This window comes from Vulpes lagopus, chromosome 21 (genome assembly GCF_018345385.1).
Source record: "Vulpes lagopus strain Blue_001 chromosome 21, ASM1834538v1, whole genome shotgun sequence".
Lineage (NCBI taxonomy): Eukaryota > Metazoa > Chordata > Mammalia > Carnivora > Canidae > Vulpes > Vulpes lagopus.
Window position 1 is genome coordinate 13801623 of NC_054844.1, and position 17512 is coordinate 13819134.

The window sequence follows — 17512 nt, forward strand, 5'->3', positions numbered from 1 at the left end:
CACCCACCCTCTCACTGCTGAGAGATTAGTCCAATAGCTAATGATTTAATCAACCATGTTTACATAATAGAACCTCCACAAAAATCTCTAACCAAGGTGGTTTTTGAGAATTTCTGAGTTGGTGAAGCCATCAACATGCTGTGAGGATGGCACATCATGGAAGCTCTACACATACCACCACCTTGGCCCCCACATCTTCCATCGGGCTGTTCCTGAGGTGTATCCTGTATAATAAACTGATAATCATTAAGTGAAGCATCCTCCTGAGTTCCGTGGGTTATTCTAGCAAATTATGGAAACTGAAGAAAGGGGTTGTGGGAGCCCTGTCTGTCAGAAATATGGGTGGGTCTCAGGTACACGTGACTGGTGGCTGGAGTGGTGACAGTCCCGTGAGACTGAGCCCTTAACCTATTGGGTCAGTGCTAACCTTGGGTAGCTGGAATCAAAACTGAATTAAATTTTTTTTTTAAGATTTTATTTATTTATTCATGAGACACACACACACACACACACACACACACACACACACAGAGGCAGAGAACAGGCAGAGGGAGAAGCAGGCTCCATATGGGGAGCTTGATGTGGAACTTGATCCCAGGACCTCAGGATCATGACCTGAGCCGAAGGCAGGTGCTCAACACCAAGCCCCCCAGGTGCCCCCTGAATTGAATTGTTGGTTACCTAGTTGGTGTCAGAGGATTGGCTGTTGGTGTCAGAAGAGACATCATATACACATCACATGTGGGGAAGACAAAACTCCCATGTTGATTTTTGTTTTATTGCTTTTAACAAAAGAACTGCACCAATTTTTTCAGGGTATAGATAACTACTAGATCACAGTTTACTGATTTACTAGAAGAGTGTGCATTCCTGCTTCACGTTAGCTGATCCCAAGGTTTGGACTCTTAGGAATCTGCCCCTGGAGGGATGTCAGCTCTCCGTGCCTCCCTCGGAAAACCAGGCAGGTAACATTGCTGCCCTTTCTAGTGCATTCTTTCTGCATTTTGGCTTTTAATATTGAGGAGGTCGGGTCTTGGTGAAACACACAGGTGTGACCTTTTTCAGGCCTGACCGGAGGCCATGGCACCGGCTCCCACAGAAAGCTGCCCTCTCCATGCCAGCCTCGGTGCCCGGCCCCCGTGCCGCAGTCTCTGGAGGGAGGTCCTGCTCTCTGCCTACTATCAGTCCAGCCCTGGGGCCTTCATTCCCAGGCTTCTTACCTAGCCTTGGCCAGAAGTCCTCTTCCAGTGCCCGTAGGGAAACTAAGCAGAGTGTTTAGGGAGACTTCTCCACCCTGAATTCCCTATCTCTGATGATAAAAATGTCTCTCTTTCTACCTCCTGGGGCAGGGAGGATGCCTTTCTCAGGAGAAATTTATTTCCTATTTTCAGGGGGACAGAGAAGGGGGAGTCCTTCTTGCACTGGCTATTTCTCAAGTAATTTTCCTTCTTGCACTGGCTATTTCTCAAGTAATTTTCCTTCTTGCACTGGCTATTTCTCAAGTAATTTTCCTTCTTGCACTGGCTATTTCTCAAGTAATTTTCTTCTTGCACTGGCTATTTCTTAAGTAATTTTCATTCAAAATAATATGCCTACGTGACATATTCTGGCCTGGACTGCCCTGAACCCCAAAACATGGAAGCGAAGGGGAAGGTCAAGGGGTCCTACGAGAGGAAGGTAGTGTCTGAGGGTGAATCTCAAAGTGTAAGTGAAGCATGTGGGAGAGATGTGAGAGCAGAAGACCCCACTAATTAGATAGCAACAGCTAACAGACAAGAGGGGTTCCCTCATGTCAAGAGAGAAAAACTAGAATTTTAATCAGACTGAATGACGGTGAGGAATGAAACCAGTCGGCACAGCCTATGGTGACAGATTTCACAAAATTCAGCAAAATCCCCGTAAAGACCCCTGCAGCATGTCTTATCACGCTCCTCAGGGACTGCCACATCCTGAAACTGGGACCAGAAATAGCAGGCTGTATCCTGCTTGTCACTGTGCCCTGAAGTTTGGCACCTGAGTCCGACAATCTGGAGAGAGGGCGCAGAATTTGTGGGTTTTGCCTATTTAAGCCTGAGCCTAAACCTTCCCCTCTGGAGAGTACTACTCTTTGGTTTGTAGCCAAAGGTTGCATCTCCCCACATTGGCAAACTTGTGTGGCAATAGAGCCCTCCCTTACTTCTGACCAAATTAGCATTTCAGGAATTTTTGCTGACAGATTCCTATGCAGTGGAATCAGCACAAGCAAAGTCATGATCATTACCAGCAGTGAAGTCATCGACCTGTGCTATTGGTTGCCTCCTATATATCAGCCACGGAATGGGTTTTCTGTTTGGGTTTAGTTTTTTGTTTTTGCTCATTTTTCTTAGAAACGCTACAGCTCCCTTCTCACTGGGATGCTCCCAGACCAGTTGGTGGTGGCCTCTGGCACATACACAGGAAAATGAAGCAGATAATCTTGGAGAACTTGTGAAAAGTGAAGACACAGCCGTGTTTGGAGAGACATCGTTTTGATGTGCACGTGGCAGGGGCATCTGGTCTGTCAGGGCAACTGGACAAACAGTCCTTAATGGCTTAGGTGCCGGACAACAGGGCACTGTGGTGTTTTGCTGAAACAGGTGTCTGTTGTGACAATCCAGGTGTATCATTCCTGTAGTCTCCTGGTTTTGTGGCCTGTAAACCCATTTCTCGTGCTTTTCCAGAGACTGAGGAAGCCTCCTGATAAGCTCCTTTCTTTTTCACTAGCTTGAGTAGATTTTCTTCCCTGTAACTGAGAACGTGACTGGTCAAGAGGCTCTTCTAAGTGGGGAAGAGGTTTACAAGCAACAAGGCAGGAAATTTCTCCTGGGGTGGGGAGCTGAAAGGCATCACTCAGAAGCTTGGGTGGGGAGATGTGAGGCTCCTTGCTCCCACGGAAAGGGTGAGTCATGTGCCCAACTTGGTTGGTACTCACTTTCTCCTCCAACTGGGACCTGTACATGTCCAATAGTATCCTTTGTTCTGCTGTCTTCCTGTCAGTCACCACAGGCCTCAGGGAGAGCAGCCACAGATGATGAGACAGGCCGGGCCAGGCACCATCCCCTCTGTGCCCTGTTCCTTGGAAGCCTATTAGTGCTACGCTGTAGGGACCCATGGTCCACTCTCTTTCTTTATTTGAACAAGTGTGTCAATATACAGAATCATTAAAGTTTAAAGTACTGCTGTAATAGCACTCCAAGCAGTCTCAGGGGCTAACTTGCTTCAAGCCCCTTGCTTGCTGACCTAATTCTAGATGAACTTACTATCCTTGAAGTTTATAGAAGGCTGGCCTTGAGTGAGGGGCCAAACTTTCCCAGAAATCAAGTCCTGATGACACTAGAAAATGATGCTAGCAAGTCTGTTCAGGGTCATGCTGTCATGGGATTAATCACCTGGGCACCTCCTCACCTCTTTTCCCCCCCACACCTTCTCCTTTAAAACTCTCTGGCTTCACCTGGACAGGGAAGGAAGATGGTCTCTGAGACATTTGTCCACCACGTCCCCAGGTTCCCGGCTTCCTGAATGAAGCAATCATTCCTTTCCTACCCTTACTTGTCTCTCAACTGTTGTTTTTCAAGCAATGAGCAGCTGAACCTGAGTCTGGAACCAGTTCTCTTTCCAATAACCCTCTAATGATCGCCTCATTCAACTTTCTCTAAGTCAGATTGAAACTGAGGGTTGAAGAGGTTAAGAACAATAACTACTCTGAATATAGTTCTCCTCTGTTTACAAAGGTCTTATCTCTAAAAACTTCTTTGGTCCTCACAGCAACCCAGTGAGGTTAAGCAACTGGCCCAAGCTTGGCTCTTTGCTTCACTTGTAGCAAAGCAGAGACAGAGATGTGCATTTCTGGGTGTGTGATCCTGTGTACTAATGCTCAGAGGCTCTGCACACTGATTCTGGTCTGCAAACTCTGTCACCAGTTCCCATAAAGTACAAGATTGAGAGTGTTTAGAAACTTTGATGGCAGCAGGACATTGCCCCAATATTCAAGTGTGTGATTTTTCTGTTCTATAGAAGTATCATTCTGAGATCGATTTGAAATGAAAAAACCAAAGAGTCCATTACATGAGAAACTCTGCTCTACACTGCTTTCATTCCTGAGGTGAACAGGTGACTGGGTAGTCTAGGGTCTCTTTAGAAGCCGCAGAAGGCTTTTGCACAATTCCTACTCTCAAAGAACATCCATTTTCTCACAAATCACTAGATCTGATTTATTCATTTTCAAAGAAATATAGAACTAAAAGTGATAACTCGTGTTTTTGGTAACACATGTAAATTGTGAGCCATGTGTCTGCCAAACAGCAAGATAGGAGCATGTCACTGGTTTCTCGGCCATGAACTCTATCTATCCTGGGGTTGGGTTAATACATCAAACAATTTGATTTTTTTAAAAGATTTTATTTATTTATTCATGAGAGACACAGAGACAGAGGCAGAGACATAGGTAGAGGGAGAAGCAGGCTCCTTACAGGGACCCCGTTTTGGGACTTGATCCCTGGACCCCAGGATCACGTCCTGAGCTGAAAGGAGACACTAGGCGTCCCCAAACAATTTAATATTGGAATGATCTCCACAAGGTTAAATTGCTACTATTTAAAGGTACAGGATAAAATGTATTTTAACTGGGATTGCATTGGATGATATAAGTAAGCACATGCATAAAGCCTTATATTCTTTAAAAGTAGGGAAGAAAGATAATGGCATTTTTAGCAAACGTAAAAACAGTGTGCTGTGACTGCAGATAAAAAATCATTTTTCATGAATTCTAGACTGGACATTCTTATCTTTCTGGAATGGCTAACTTACCATCATATAATGGGACAGGGTTATTTTCAGAACACATGTTCTAACATCTGGATTATCTGCTGGCTGAACAAAAATTCGTGGCACTCCAGCACAAAAGGAGCAATTTCCCACACTACTTTTGTTATTGTTCTTTTTTTCAGTCACAAATCTAAAGCGATATGTACTCTCGGACAGGAATGTTTTAGTACAATAACAGCTTTTTTCTTAAGAGTGAAAATCCTTTTTGAATTTCCTTTGGTTGGTGAAAACAGGTGTGAATATAGGAAGTCTTTTGTCTTTTTTTTTTTTAATTTTTATTTATTTATGATAGTCACAGAGAGACAGAGAGAGAGGCAGAGACATAGGCAGAGGGAGAAGCAGGCTCCACGCACCGGGAGCCCGACGTGGGATTCGATCCCGGGTCTCCAGGATCGCGCCCTGGGCCAAAGGCAGGCGCCAAACCGCTGCGCCACCCAGGGATCCCGGAAGTCTTTTGTAAAAGCAAGTGGAATTAAACTTTCGGAAAATGGGGATACCTGTACTCTTGTTCCTTAGCAACTCAATTATTATCTGACTTCCTAGGAAGGCAGATGGAAAGTCAGCTCACCTACAACATCGCCTTGTTCTCTTGCTTCCTCCTATTACTAATGTATCAGTGCCTGTCACGGTCACCACTATCACTTCCAATAAATGCCATTTCTGAGTCCTTCAACCTAAGACAGAATTTCTTATAAGCTAATTTTCTTAGGGCTTCACCCTTCCCTCTTTCTCTCTAGAACAGATTATACATTTTGTAGACTGTCCCTCGATTTGAATGTCTGATGTTTTCTCATGATCAGGTTGAGGTTATGTTTTAGGGGAGAATATCATGTGTGTGATGAGACCCACTCAGTGCATGTTATCAGGGGGTAGAGATGATGTTAATGTGTCATATGAATGAAATCATACAATACAGAGTCTTTTGGGTCTGGCTTCTTTCAATTAAGGAAGTTGCATGTAAGATTCATCCATATTGTCATGTGAAACAGTAGTTCATTATCTTTTATTGCTGCGTAGTATTTCATCAAGTGGCTTTTCCATAGTTCCTTTATCAATCCACCTATTGAAAAATTCTCGGTTATTTCCAGTTTTGGTACTTATGAATAAAGCTAATATAAACATTCATAAACATGTATTTGTGTGAAGGTAGTTTCATTTCATTTGTATAATTACAAATTAGGAGTGGACTGTTGGACCTGTGGACCTGTGGTAAATGTTTAACTTTATAAAACCTGCCAAACTATTTTCCAAAGTTTCTGTACCATTTTACGTTGTTGCCAATGATGTGCGAGAGTTTCATTTGTTCTGCATCCTTGTCTACACTTGATATTGCCAGATTTTTAATTTTAGCCACTTTAATAGTATGTAGTGTTATCTCATTGTGACTTTAGTTACCTTTTACTAATGACTAATGATGTTTTACATCTTTTCATATACTTTTTGCATTTACATATCTCCTTTGGTGGAAAGTCAAACAGCAAATCAAAATTAAAGCTGCAATTTTTCTAAATCTAAGTTGTCTAACAGGAAACTGAAAACAGGAAGGTAAACACAGAGTGGTTTTAAAACCATTTAAAATTGGAAAAAATTATTTTACTTGTATATGTTTCCAGTACTCCTCATTTCTTTTTGAAGATCCAAGTTTCTATCTGGTACCATATGCATTTAATATGCATTGTAGAGTATAGGTACTGGCAATAAATTCTCACTTTTTTTTTAGAAAGTCTTTATATTTACTTTTGAATTTCATTTTTGGCTAGGTATTGAATTCTACGTTTCTTCATTACTTTAAAGATGTCATTTTATTGTCTTTTAGTTTGCATAGTTTCAGAAGAGAAGTTGGCTGTAACTAATATAGTTGTCAAAAATTCCCTATTAAATAGTTTCAACACCTATGTCATGTGTGTATCTGGATGTCTCTTGAGAAAGTGAATAAATCCTCTTGCTCTCTTAATCTATAATCTCCTTTCCTTTCCCTGAAAAAGAATGTTCCTGTTTTTGGCATTCTAAAGTGGTGACTATGACTAATGATATGTGACTATTAAGCACTCTAAATACGACTAGTTTGAATTGAGATGTTCTGTAACTGTAAAATATACTTTCCAAGACTTATCACAAAAAAATGAAAAAATCTAATTAATAATTATATGTTGATTCAATGCAGAGATGATAGCACTTTGAATATATTGGTTTAATTAAATATTTAAGTAAGTTACCTGTTTCTTTTTAAAATGTGGCTATTAGGTCATTTAAATTGCATATGTAAAAGGAGATCTAAATAAATGGCAAAATATATCATATTCATAGACTGGAAGACTCAACATAACCAAGATGTCAATTTTCCCCAAATTGACATATTGGTTTGATGCAGGTGATATAAAAAAATCTGGCAAATTTTATTAGGGTTGTATATAAGCTTATTCTGAAATTTATATGGAAAGGCAAAAAAAAAAAAAAAGAACTATAGTAGCTGAAACAATTTTGCAAAAGAAGGATAAAGTGGGATGAAGCATTCCACTTGATTTTAAGATTTAAGATTTAAGCTACAATAATCAAGACTATGTGGTATGGGAGGAGGGATAAATGCATAGATTAACGGCATAAAATAAAAAACCCATAAATAGATCATTCAAGTATGGACAGCTTATTTTGACAAAGTTATAAAGCAGTTTTGTTGACTGGTTAAAAGTTGAAAAATGCAGAATCTGGCTTGCCTTCTTTTGTTGAGTGGAGGGATGTTTCAAATGTTTCTTCCACATTGTTCTAGCTTTAGGATTCCATTTACATATTGGAGGCCACTGGGTATTGTCCCACAGTTGGTAATAGCTTTGTTTTGATTTATTTACTTCTTTTTCTCTTTGGCTAGTTTGCAGAATTTCTTTAGTGCTACATTCTAGTACATCAATTCTTTCCTATTTCCTATTTACTTTCCTATTTCCAATTTCTCACCCTATTGCAATGTTGTTTTATCAGTCTTGGGGTTCCTAATAGTCTGTTTTCCTCTTCCCATCCTCCTCGGTTCTCCTTTGCTTGTGTCTTCCATTGTATCATGGATTTACAGTTGTACTGAGAGGGGATGATCAGAGACAATGAGTCTATGTCATCTTGTCTGAACCAGAGGCCCTCTTGTACTCTTTTTTGCCACTTCCTATGAATCTGTTATTTTTTCAAAATAAAAAGCTAAGAAATATATATATGAGGCTGACATGTTTCTATTGAGCTGCATTGAGTGGTTCCATTGAGTGTCTAATGTAACTCCTAGATGAGCCCTTTAAAATTGCTTTGGAAATTATTGCCTTCTCTCCTTTATTTCTCTGCTTTACTTCTGACATCTCCTTCCAATGGGATATTATGTTGAAGACCTAATGTCAACATAGTTTCTATTTTCTCTGTTATTCTGAGGCTTTCAAAAATACTTACAAGGTCATTTCCTGCTTGATCATGCCCTAGATCTGGTCACCTAATCCATAGATCAGCAGACCAGCCTTTAGGATGTGATATTTATTAACTTTAGAGAAATCTCTTTCCTGCTTGAGGTCTGAGGGAGTATGAGCTGGCTCAAGGTTTCTCCCTTATTTTGTCACAGATAATCAGTTTTTGAACAGGTATGCATCTATATGTTATATATTTAAAAATCACTCACCTTTAATTGAAATTGAAGTTAAAAATCTTGGGTATTTGCCTCTATAATTTGTTATTTTCACTGTTTTCTAGGGGATTTAAAAAAAAAAGAGAATAAGGTAAAATTGCCTTTCTCATTTAAACCCCAATTACTTTTTGGATACTGGATATTGGGTACTAAACAGACAAAATGCATGGTTAATTGATTTAGTTGTATTATTTTTATTCAATATTTTAAATTCAGATCTTGTTTCAAGACAGTCTGTATCAAAGGTATAAAAAAATTGACTCTAGGATTTCCTGTATTCCTCCTGAATTTATTCCTTGTTTTTACAGAGTACTTCCTCTTGTACTTTTTTTCACATAGAATTCATGGGTCACACAATTCCTGAGCTACCTTGCATGTATGAAAATAATTATTGCTTTTTAAGCTTATTTCTTTGGAATTGTGAAGCCACTGAAGTGGAAATGCTGAGGCATAGACACATTACAAACCTCTAGATTCCAGGTAAGGACTCTTGCTGCATAATAAGGGCTAAACCGATAAATCAGGAGAGAATTTATTGTATTCTTTTGATTTTGCACTTTTCTGGGTGATGGATAACTTGCTTCCTGATCTCTGGAGTGGTTTTTGTGGTAGAGGCAGAGGGGGGTGGTTAGGGGGGAAGAGTAATGTGGTTGAAGCAGTTGGTTCAGAAGGTTAGTGACAGAAATGTTAGATACTTGTTCTTGTCTTTCTGATTCTAATCACCTCCACACTAGCTGCCCTTTGTCATTTCCCCAGAGATTTCAAGCAAATGAGTCATGCCGGTGTGCCATAAGAAGGGGGCCAGAGAAGAGGGCTCCAAATGGGGGAAAGGGGATATTTACAGAGTTTAAAGCACTTCATCTTTAATCGGTAAATAAGATGTGACCTTTATCTCAGACTAGAGACAGATGTAGGCCCTGCCTCCCATGGTAGAAGGCTAGACATACAATCCCCTTGTGCATAGCAGGTGATGGCGAACATGGAAGGTCTTAGCTCTGAACAGCAATGCTGGCTTTGCTGTGCCTCAGTGCTGGAGAATGTCATCTGTTTTTGTGCAAGCACTAGACGGTGGCCGGCGCATTTCAGGAAAATGGGTGGAGTGGGTGGAAACACGTAACCAGACCCAATAAAGTTTTAACTTTTATTTCTGCCTAACATATAGCATGTTTTCTGCCAAATTATGAGTTAAATATAATTTAACAGATAAGGTGTTTAAAGTAGACGTGACAATTTAAAAACTCTAATGAAGACAGAAAGAAAAAGAGCCAGTAAACCAAACCAAACAAAAACAAAATAAGTAAAATAAGAATACAATCTCTCCAACTTAGAGATAGTCCATCCATTCCTCTTCTTTCACTCACAGGTGGAAGGTCTCTGGAGCCACCGTATGGATCAGATTCCAGAGTAAAAGGTAATTTTGGCACTGAGAGTGCACATCTGATTCACAGAAGCAAGTCTATGTTCCAGCCAAGGCAGCCAAGGCGAAGCAGAGCGCATCTAAGTCTTCTGTTGCTTTGAGGTCTCCGGGACCCTCAAGGCCGCTGCCTAAGTGCAGCTGTACTTAATTCGCTGGAGGGTTCTCCTTGTCTGTTGTGTTCAGCTGCAAGTATTCCAGAGTGCCTTTTTTGTAGCTGGCCACCCGTGTTGGTTTTCGGCTTCTTATCCCTGCGGCCTGTCTTTTCTGTAAAGAGTTGGCGAGCATGTCAGAAAATTCAGCTTGCAAGCGCTGCTGATTCTCCCTGGAAAGAGAGTGGGAGGGAAAATGAACATCTCAGCGATTCACACAGAATATTCTTTAGCTCTAGGATGATCAAGTCAGTTTACCAGATACTTATTGAATGCTAATTCTGTGCTAAACACTGGAAGTCCAGAGGATACAGAACGTGCTTCACTTCTGATGAGCTTATAAGAGCTGTCATCCCTGCTCTGTGCATTTGTAGAAAAAGCAGGACCCGGGATGCCTGGATGGCTCAGCAGTTGAGCGTCTGCCTTTGGCTCAGGGCGTGATCCTGGGATCAAGTCCTGTATCGGGCTCCCCTTGGGGAGCCTGCTTCTCCCTCTGCCTATGTCTCTGCCTCTTTCTGTGTGTCTCTCATGAGCAAATAAATAAAATCTTAAATAAAAGAAAGGAAAAAGGAAAAGGAAAAGGAAAAGCAGGACCCATTTCAAGTGGAAAATTATATTTCAATTTCAAAGTGGAACAACAACATGCTGCTTGGATTTGGAAACATGGTTAGGTTTACACATGCCACCGCAGGGGGGGCAAAAGAAGCCAGGACAATGCAAGGCTCCTGCACACAACCCTGAGGACTTGGTCCCACACATTCTGGAGTGTGGATCTTGTCTGGGGAGACCTCAGAAGGGATGGACTGTTTCAAGAGTTTGGAATGGACATGGGCGCTCCAATAAGGGCCAAGCTCCCCGTGGCCTGGGGAAGATCTGGCTTGTTTTGGCTTCTCTACAGCCTTGCCACTGATCTGGGTCCAGCATCTAGGAGTCTGCAAGACAGGGTCTCTCTACCATAGCAAAAGCCACCGTAACAGTCATGCAGTTGATTGCAACAACCAAATGTGCAACTGAGTGCCATTTCAGTCACTGTTAGGGGAACTGAAACCTATTTGTTAAACATGAAACCTTGCCTTCCTCATCTCTGGGAGAACATAGACTCCATGCGAAAACCCAGAACCACAGTCCTGGGGCTGGTGCAGGTCCTATTTCCATTGGGTGGCCTAGTAGAGAGCTGCTGGCAGGGCTAGAGATGTAAAGGGCCTCCTTGCCACCAGCATGCTCTACTCTTGTCTGAATCAGACATGCAGGAGGTGAGCTGTGTCCTCTTCTCCGTTCTGAGCGTGCCTGGAACACCCAGTTTCTGGCAGCCAGAGAAGGGAGGTTTTTACACTTCTCATGTGTATAGTCAATGGCCTTGTATTCAATTATGTCATTGCCTCTGGCGAAGCACTTCCAACCACTCAATTGGCTGTAGGTAGCACAACCAACAGAGCCAAGGCTTCCATTCCCCTGTCCCTCCCGCCACACAGAACAGCTTACACAGTAGGCGGGGTTGGCAGGTTGTACTCCTGGCCCTTCACTCCCGTCAGCCAGTAGGTAGTCTCAGTTCCTCTTCCCTAGGAAGATAAGAAAGGTATGAGCCATAGAGGCCAGTGAGGCAGGTGAGTTCCAGCCCAATCATGCTGATTGTGTTCCCAAGAGATATTTCACTTCCATGTTTCTCATCAGGGCCCACTTTTCAGTACAGCACATGTTCCTGATGTGATTTGCATTCATTCTAGACAGATCTTTCTTTCCAAGTGCCTTTTTAAAAACAAGTCTCTCATTCCCCAGACATGTTTTTTATTTTTTCCAAAGTAGAGTTCTCTTTTTTCCCAAAAGGCATTTCTAAGTGTCACTATGGCAACACCATAAGAACTCTTAAATTAAAGAAGAAACTCCGTGTCCAATCCTGTTATGCCAAGAAGTCCAACTGGTTTTTTATCACCCACTTTTTCTTCTAGCGCTTTTTGCGACAAAATTTTGCCACAAAACTTTTGCCATAGTTTCTCCACCTTCAGCATGTAATTATAAACATGTGTACATCCTAAGAAACACTTATGAAATGGCATTTTCTGAGCCCACCTGGAGGTTATAGAGTGAATGGAAACTTAACTGGAAATCCCGTTTTTGCTAAAGCTTGTATTTGAAAAGGAGATGGGGTGGTTATATATTTAAAAATCACACATCTTTAAAGGTTTATTTATTTGAGAGAGAGAGAGAGAAAGAGAAAGTACACACATGGTAGGGAGAGGCAGAGAGAGAGTCCCAAGCAGACAACACTGAGCATGGAGCCCAACTCGACTCAATCCCTTAACCCTGAGATCATGACCTGAGCTGAAACCAAGAGTCAGATGCTCAACCAACAGATCCACCCAAGCACCCCTAAAAATCACACATCTTTGACACTGGTAGTTTGCTGGCTCTGTTTGAGCTGTAGTAATCCAAATACCACTTCTACTTTGCGGGGGGATGCTCCATGTAGAAAGTGTATTTATGGAGCACTCAAAAAGGGAGTGTGATATTAGGGCACTTCTTCATGAAAGGAGGCTTTTCCAAGTTGCAGTCACAGTGTAAAGGCCAGAAGCACTGTGGCTCCTTGAGACAGATCATCTTATAGTAGATAGTTGGCTTCAGACCAGTTGTGAAAAGACTGAAATGACCTTTGAAAAGCAGCCGAAGTGCCAACTGGAGACATCTGGTGACAGATGGGCAGCTGTTCTGAATATGAGGACTAGCATGGAGGGGAGAGACTGGTCATTCTCCATCTTTGGCGTGCATCCTGATCACTTAGAATCCTCATTAAAAATAGCCACAGAGCATTTTTCTCAGCAGGGCTGGTGGAGAGTCCAGATATGCTAAGTCAGAAGTCTAGGGCCACAGCTGGCTGTTCGCAGGTCCAGAGCTTCAGAATGATAAAGCACCCCCTAGAGAGGTGGTTTTAGGGAGAAACAATGTGTTGAAATGAGAGCAAGGAAGTGAGTGAGAAGATGGGGGCTTTGACTTAAGTCCTGGGGTGCCTGGGTGGCGCAGTTGGTTGAGTGTTGAACTCTTGGTTTTGACGCAGGTCAGGATCCCAGCGTTGTGGGATCAAGCCCTGCATTGGGCTCCACAGTTCTCTCTACAGAGAGAAGGAGTCTCTCTTTCCTTCTCCCTCTGCTCCTCCCCTGGGCGCTCTCTCTCTCTCAAACAAACAAACAAACCAACAAACAAACATCTCTTTCTCAAATAAACAAATAAATCCTGTCCCAGATCTTAGCTCTCGGTTTTGCAGGAGGACTTGGAGACAAATCTTGGATGTATATGTAAGAAATGGTGGTGGCATTTTATAACATACTGGTCCTAGTTCAAAATATTAAAAAGTTTCTGAGGTCACATTCTTTGGTAGTGGCTTTTCCTACAGGGGATAATGCGTGGTCGTGGCAGGAAGTGCAGAAAAGGATTCCTGATCTTTATGCTTCTCGACATTATTGACCATGAGATGATGTCCAGTTTCCAAGAAGGTGACCCACAAGTGAGTGCTTTTCCTGGGTCCTCTCTCTGTGGATCCCTTACCTTTAGGTATGTTTCCCCTCTCACTTCATACAGGAACTGGCATTCAGTTCTCTTCAGGATGGCTATTGTGGAGCCACTCACATGAATTCTCAAGGCTGGAAATGCAAAATAGATCAATGAAAATCTCATCCACTTTGAAGTCTATTATACGAACACATTTGTTTCCATTTGATTCAGAAAATTTGTTACAGGTATTCTTGACAGTTGAGATATTTTAGTAAAAGGACACTTAAAAACACAATCAGTGAGATAAATAGTATTACACATGGGATTAAATAGGGGCTGGCATTGCTTTTTGGGGTCCTGAGTGAAGGGGCTCCCTGGGTTGTGTTCCATAGATTCTCTCTCCAACACAGAGTGGTGGCCCCTGTGCCATGTTTTAGATTTTGACAGTTGGAATTTGGTTTTGGGTCCCTGTTATGAAAGTTCTAATAAGTAGCTTAAGTGTTGGTAACAAGATGGAGATTCAGGAGATAGTTACAGGGTCACAATTTTCTTTAGTTTTACTCTTTTAGGGATACTGTTATCCTTCTGACAAACAGTTGGTGAAGTCATTCCCATTCATGGTCCACCATTGGAACACTACCTTTCCTACTGTGGGTGCCACAGACAATGACAATAGTAAGAATAGTGGCAATCCTATATTGTATGCCTGCCACGTATCAGAGGATTATGAAATGCTTAATATACATCACATCAACTCCTTCCAGAGAACCTCCTAGCAATATAGGTACCCCATCCTTAATTTATTTCTTCAACTTTCGGATGCCTAGAAGGATGAGGTAACTTTCCCCCAGCTTATAGAGATAGTGATTGTATGTATTATTATAATTGTAATCCAAAGCTGTCCTTTCCTTTATACCGTGACTTTCTAGTACAAACCAGTATCAGGTTGTCAGTAGACTGTCAAAATACCACTCCGCCACCTGTGTTTTTGTAAGCCCCACCCAGACCTACCAAAGCTTGCTTTCTTTCTTATGTAGATTTCCATTACTATCACTGTCACCAATGTTCATAAAGCTCACAGTGCCACAATGTTCATGTAGTTCATAGTGCCTGTCAGGCAAATGCAATATAGACTTCCGCATATAATAAATACTTATATTTTTCTTTACTAAAACCAATTCTCAGGAAAATAAAAGAGGAAAAAAAAAAAAGGAAATAAAAGAGGAATAGGAAAGCGAACCAGTATAAGCTCCATATCTGGTCCACTGAATTTTTCTTTAACTTGCAAGGATCTAACCTAAATTTCATGACTATTCCAGGTAGAGAGAGCATGCCTGAATGCATTGCAAAGGAACCAAAACAAATAGTCTACTATTGAGCTAAAAAGGAAGAATACAATAATTCTCAGTAAATGGCAACAACAAAAGCAAATGTAGTAAGGACTGGATTGACATAGGCTCATGTTCAGTCAATGTGAAAGGTCATTCTTCATCTCACTAGCACTTTGTAGCTCCTTATTGTACATTTTATTTTACAAATTCCTCTCTGCTGGAAGACATCTTATCCTAAGAAAAGCAATCTCCTTTCTTACGGAGGCCAGTGGATTCCATCCTAGAGGCTGTATTGACAGTATCTCCAAATAGGCAATAACGAGGCATCTTGATTCCCACAACTCCTGCAGCACAGGGACCTGAAATACACAGAAAGCAGGAAGTGAAGGCAGCAGAAATCACAGTGTGCAGTTAAGATGGGTAAGTCTTTGTTCAGAGTCACAGTGCTGAATCCTTCATTTTATGTAGAACTGGCTGACAGTGTGAAAAATGAGCTGTGACTTTTGTTAAATGGATGTATTCAAGGAGGAAAGCATTGTTATAGCAAGACAAGCTTCTAGAAAATATCTTGCTATAGCACAGAAAAGTACATTTGCACAAAACAAGAAGGTATCCAGAGATCCAGCCTGCAAAGGTGGGAAATCCTTTTTAGTATTTTCAATAGAAGGTTCTCAGGAAGGATGAAGACTCTCCCACTGTTTGCTTACTGTGCCACACCACACACACAACCCTGAATTGGTGGAGGCCGTGGCACACTCATACACTCAGTAACCAAATTCTGTCTTTAAAAAAAAATTACTCAAAGTAGCATTTCTCAGACTGGTGACACAATGATGGAAGACCCAGAAGATGAGGACTTGGCATAATTATCCCTGGGCACTTCATATACCATATGATGCGGTGGGAAGGAAAAGCCTGTGGCACAAGGACATTCTCACAAGAACACAGAAACCAAAGACTGGACACAGCACCATATTAGGTAGGGAAGAAGGGTTGTTGAAATCAAGTGTTTGTGTGGAATCACTGAACACAAGGAGTTACAGATTGTAGACATTAATGATTAACTCAGAAATTGCAAAACTGGTCTTGGATAAAGGTAACTATTGATTTTCTAGTTGGCTTGTGATCTATGTGAGCTGCAGATTTATCCTATAGATTCTGCGTGATTATGAACATTGGGGGAAAAATCAAAATACTGGATCTTCCTTTGAGTGCTGAGCCCTTCTTTGCTAGGTTCGATGCAAAACAACACAAATAGCCAAACAACAGCAACAACAACAAGAAACACCAAACAAAAGCAGAAGTAATCTACAGAAGGGAAGGAGCAGTAGTGGTAGCTACTGAGTCAGAAGATCTCTGATCTGTGCCTGTGGTCTGCTATCTCTAATGACAGGTGACCCTTCACTTCAAAACTGAAGTGAAGCTGGGAAGGTCTGGTTAGCAGAAAAATCCTGCAGATATCTAGTCTTGTGTTCAACTACCAGTATTTAACTGCAACCTCTTAATTTTAGAGGGCCAAGCCCCCCAGATATGTGTTCCTAATAATCTATTCTCATTTCAGCCCAATGTGGTGACACGTGGGGCCCTGGCAGTCAGCTCAGGCTTGAGTTGGCCACAGGAGGAAAAGATGGGACCAGGACCCAGAACTCTGTCCTCCCTGACTTGGCTCATCCAGCCATGGTGCTGTCTCTCCCTCCAGGTCTGGCAATCTGTGATGGGCCAGAAAAGGGAGAGCATGCTATTGCTGGCTATGGAAATGCCCGAGAAGTCCCCTCATGTGTATATGAAAACATCTATGATCTATGGCTATGGATGTGATTGGAGAAGAATGAATGTGGCAGGAATTTTTAACTTCTATTTATTGTTACTTTTATAACTACCCTGGGTTATTACTAAATCAATAAATGTTTACTGCCAGCCTTTCTGCTAGGAATTGTGGATATAGGATGACTTGCAAGTGCAGTTGTCTGGTCCTTGCACAAAGCCTGGAGTGATCTTGGATTTTCTGTGTTTTGAGTCTTCTGAGAGCCTTGGAGGGCAGAAGAAAGAGCAATGACGAGAAAGTATAGAGAGATGTAATTTAATTTAACACAAGGAAAGATTGTCTAATAATGATACATATTTTATAATGGAGTAAGTTGGCTTTGGAAACAGTGAGCTTTCAGGGAATTTTGGGATTATTCTAAAAGTAGCTATATTATTACTTGTCTTGGAATGTATAAAAATAAGTTGTTCCCTATAAAGGATTAATCCAGATGACTTCTGAGTTCCTCTCCAACTTAATTTTTCCATAACATTTGTAGTTTTCAAATCTCTTCATTCTAGACTGAGTATCTTTCATGGTCTTTGAAGTGATCCATGTACTTTCTGTACCACAGAGGGGGGTGGGGAGGACATAAATGCCCTTTCATTATAGTAATATTAACAGCTATTTTTTCCCCCTGTGGATAATCCAATCCATGAAAGATGCTATACTAATGTGGTGGAAAAGCATCTACATAAGTTGACAATGGGGCAGAGGGAAGGAATGGGAGGGAAATAAATGAAATGGTAAATATGGGGATTTAAACCGCTGAGGGTGGCTCAGCGGTTTAGTGCCTGCCTTTGGCCCAGGGTGTGATCCTGGAGACCCGGGATCGAG

The 17512-nt window shown here is 41.6% G+C and overlaps 1 protein-coding gene across 1 annotated transcript in view; it reads right to left on the reverse strand.

The window, feature by feature from the left end:
- Positions 1-8688: 8688 nt before the first annotated feature.
- GUCY2C (guanylate cyclase 2C) overlaps positions 8689-17512 on the reverse strand; it is a 70875-nt gene continuing 62051 nt past the window's right edge. Inside the window, 4 exon segments of the mRNA XM_041736438.1 lie at positions 8689-10230; positions 11540-11616; positions 13595-13689; positions 15132-15230. Coding sequence (XP_041592372.1) covers positions 10053-10230; positions 11540-11616; positions 13595-13689; positions 15132-15230 — 449 coding nt within the window. The 3' untranslated portion in view covers positions 8689-10052.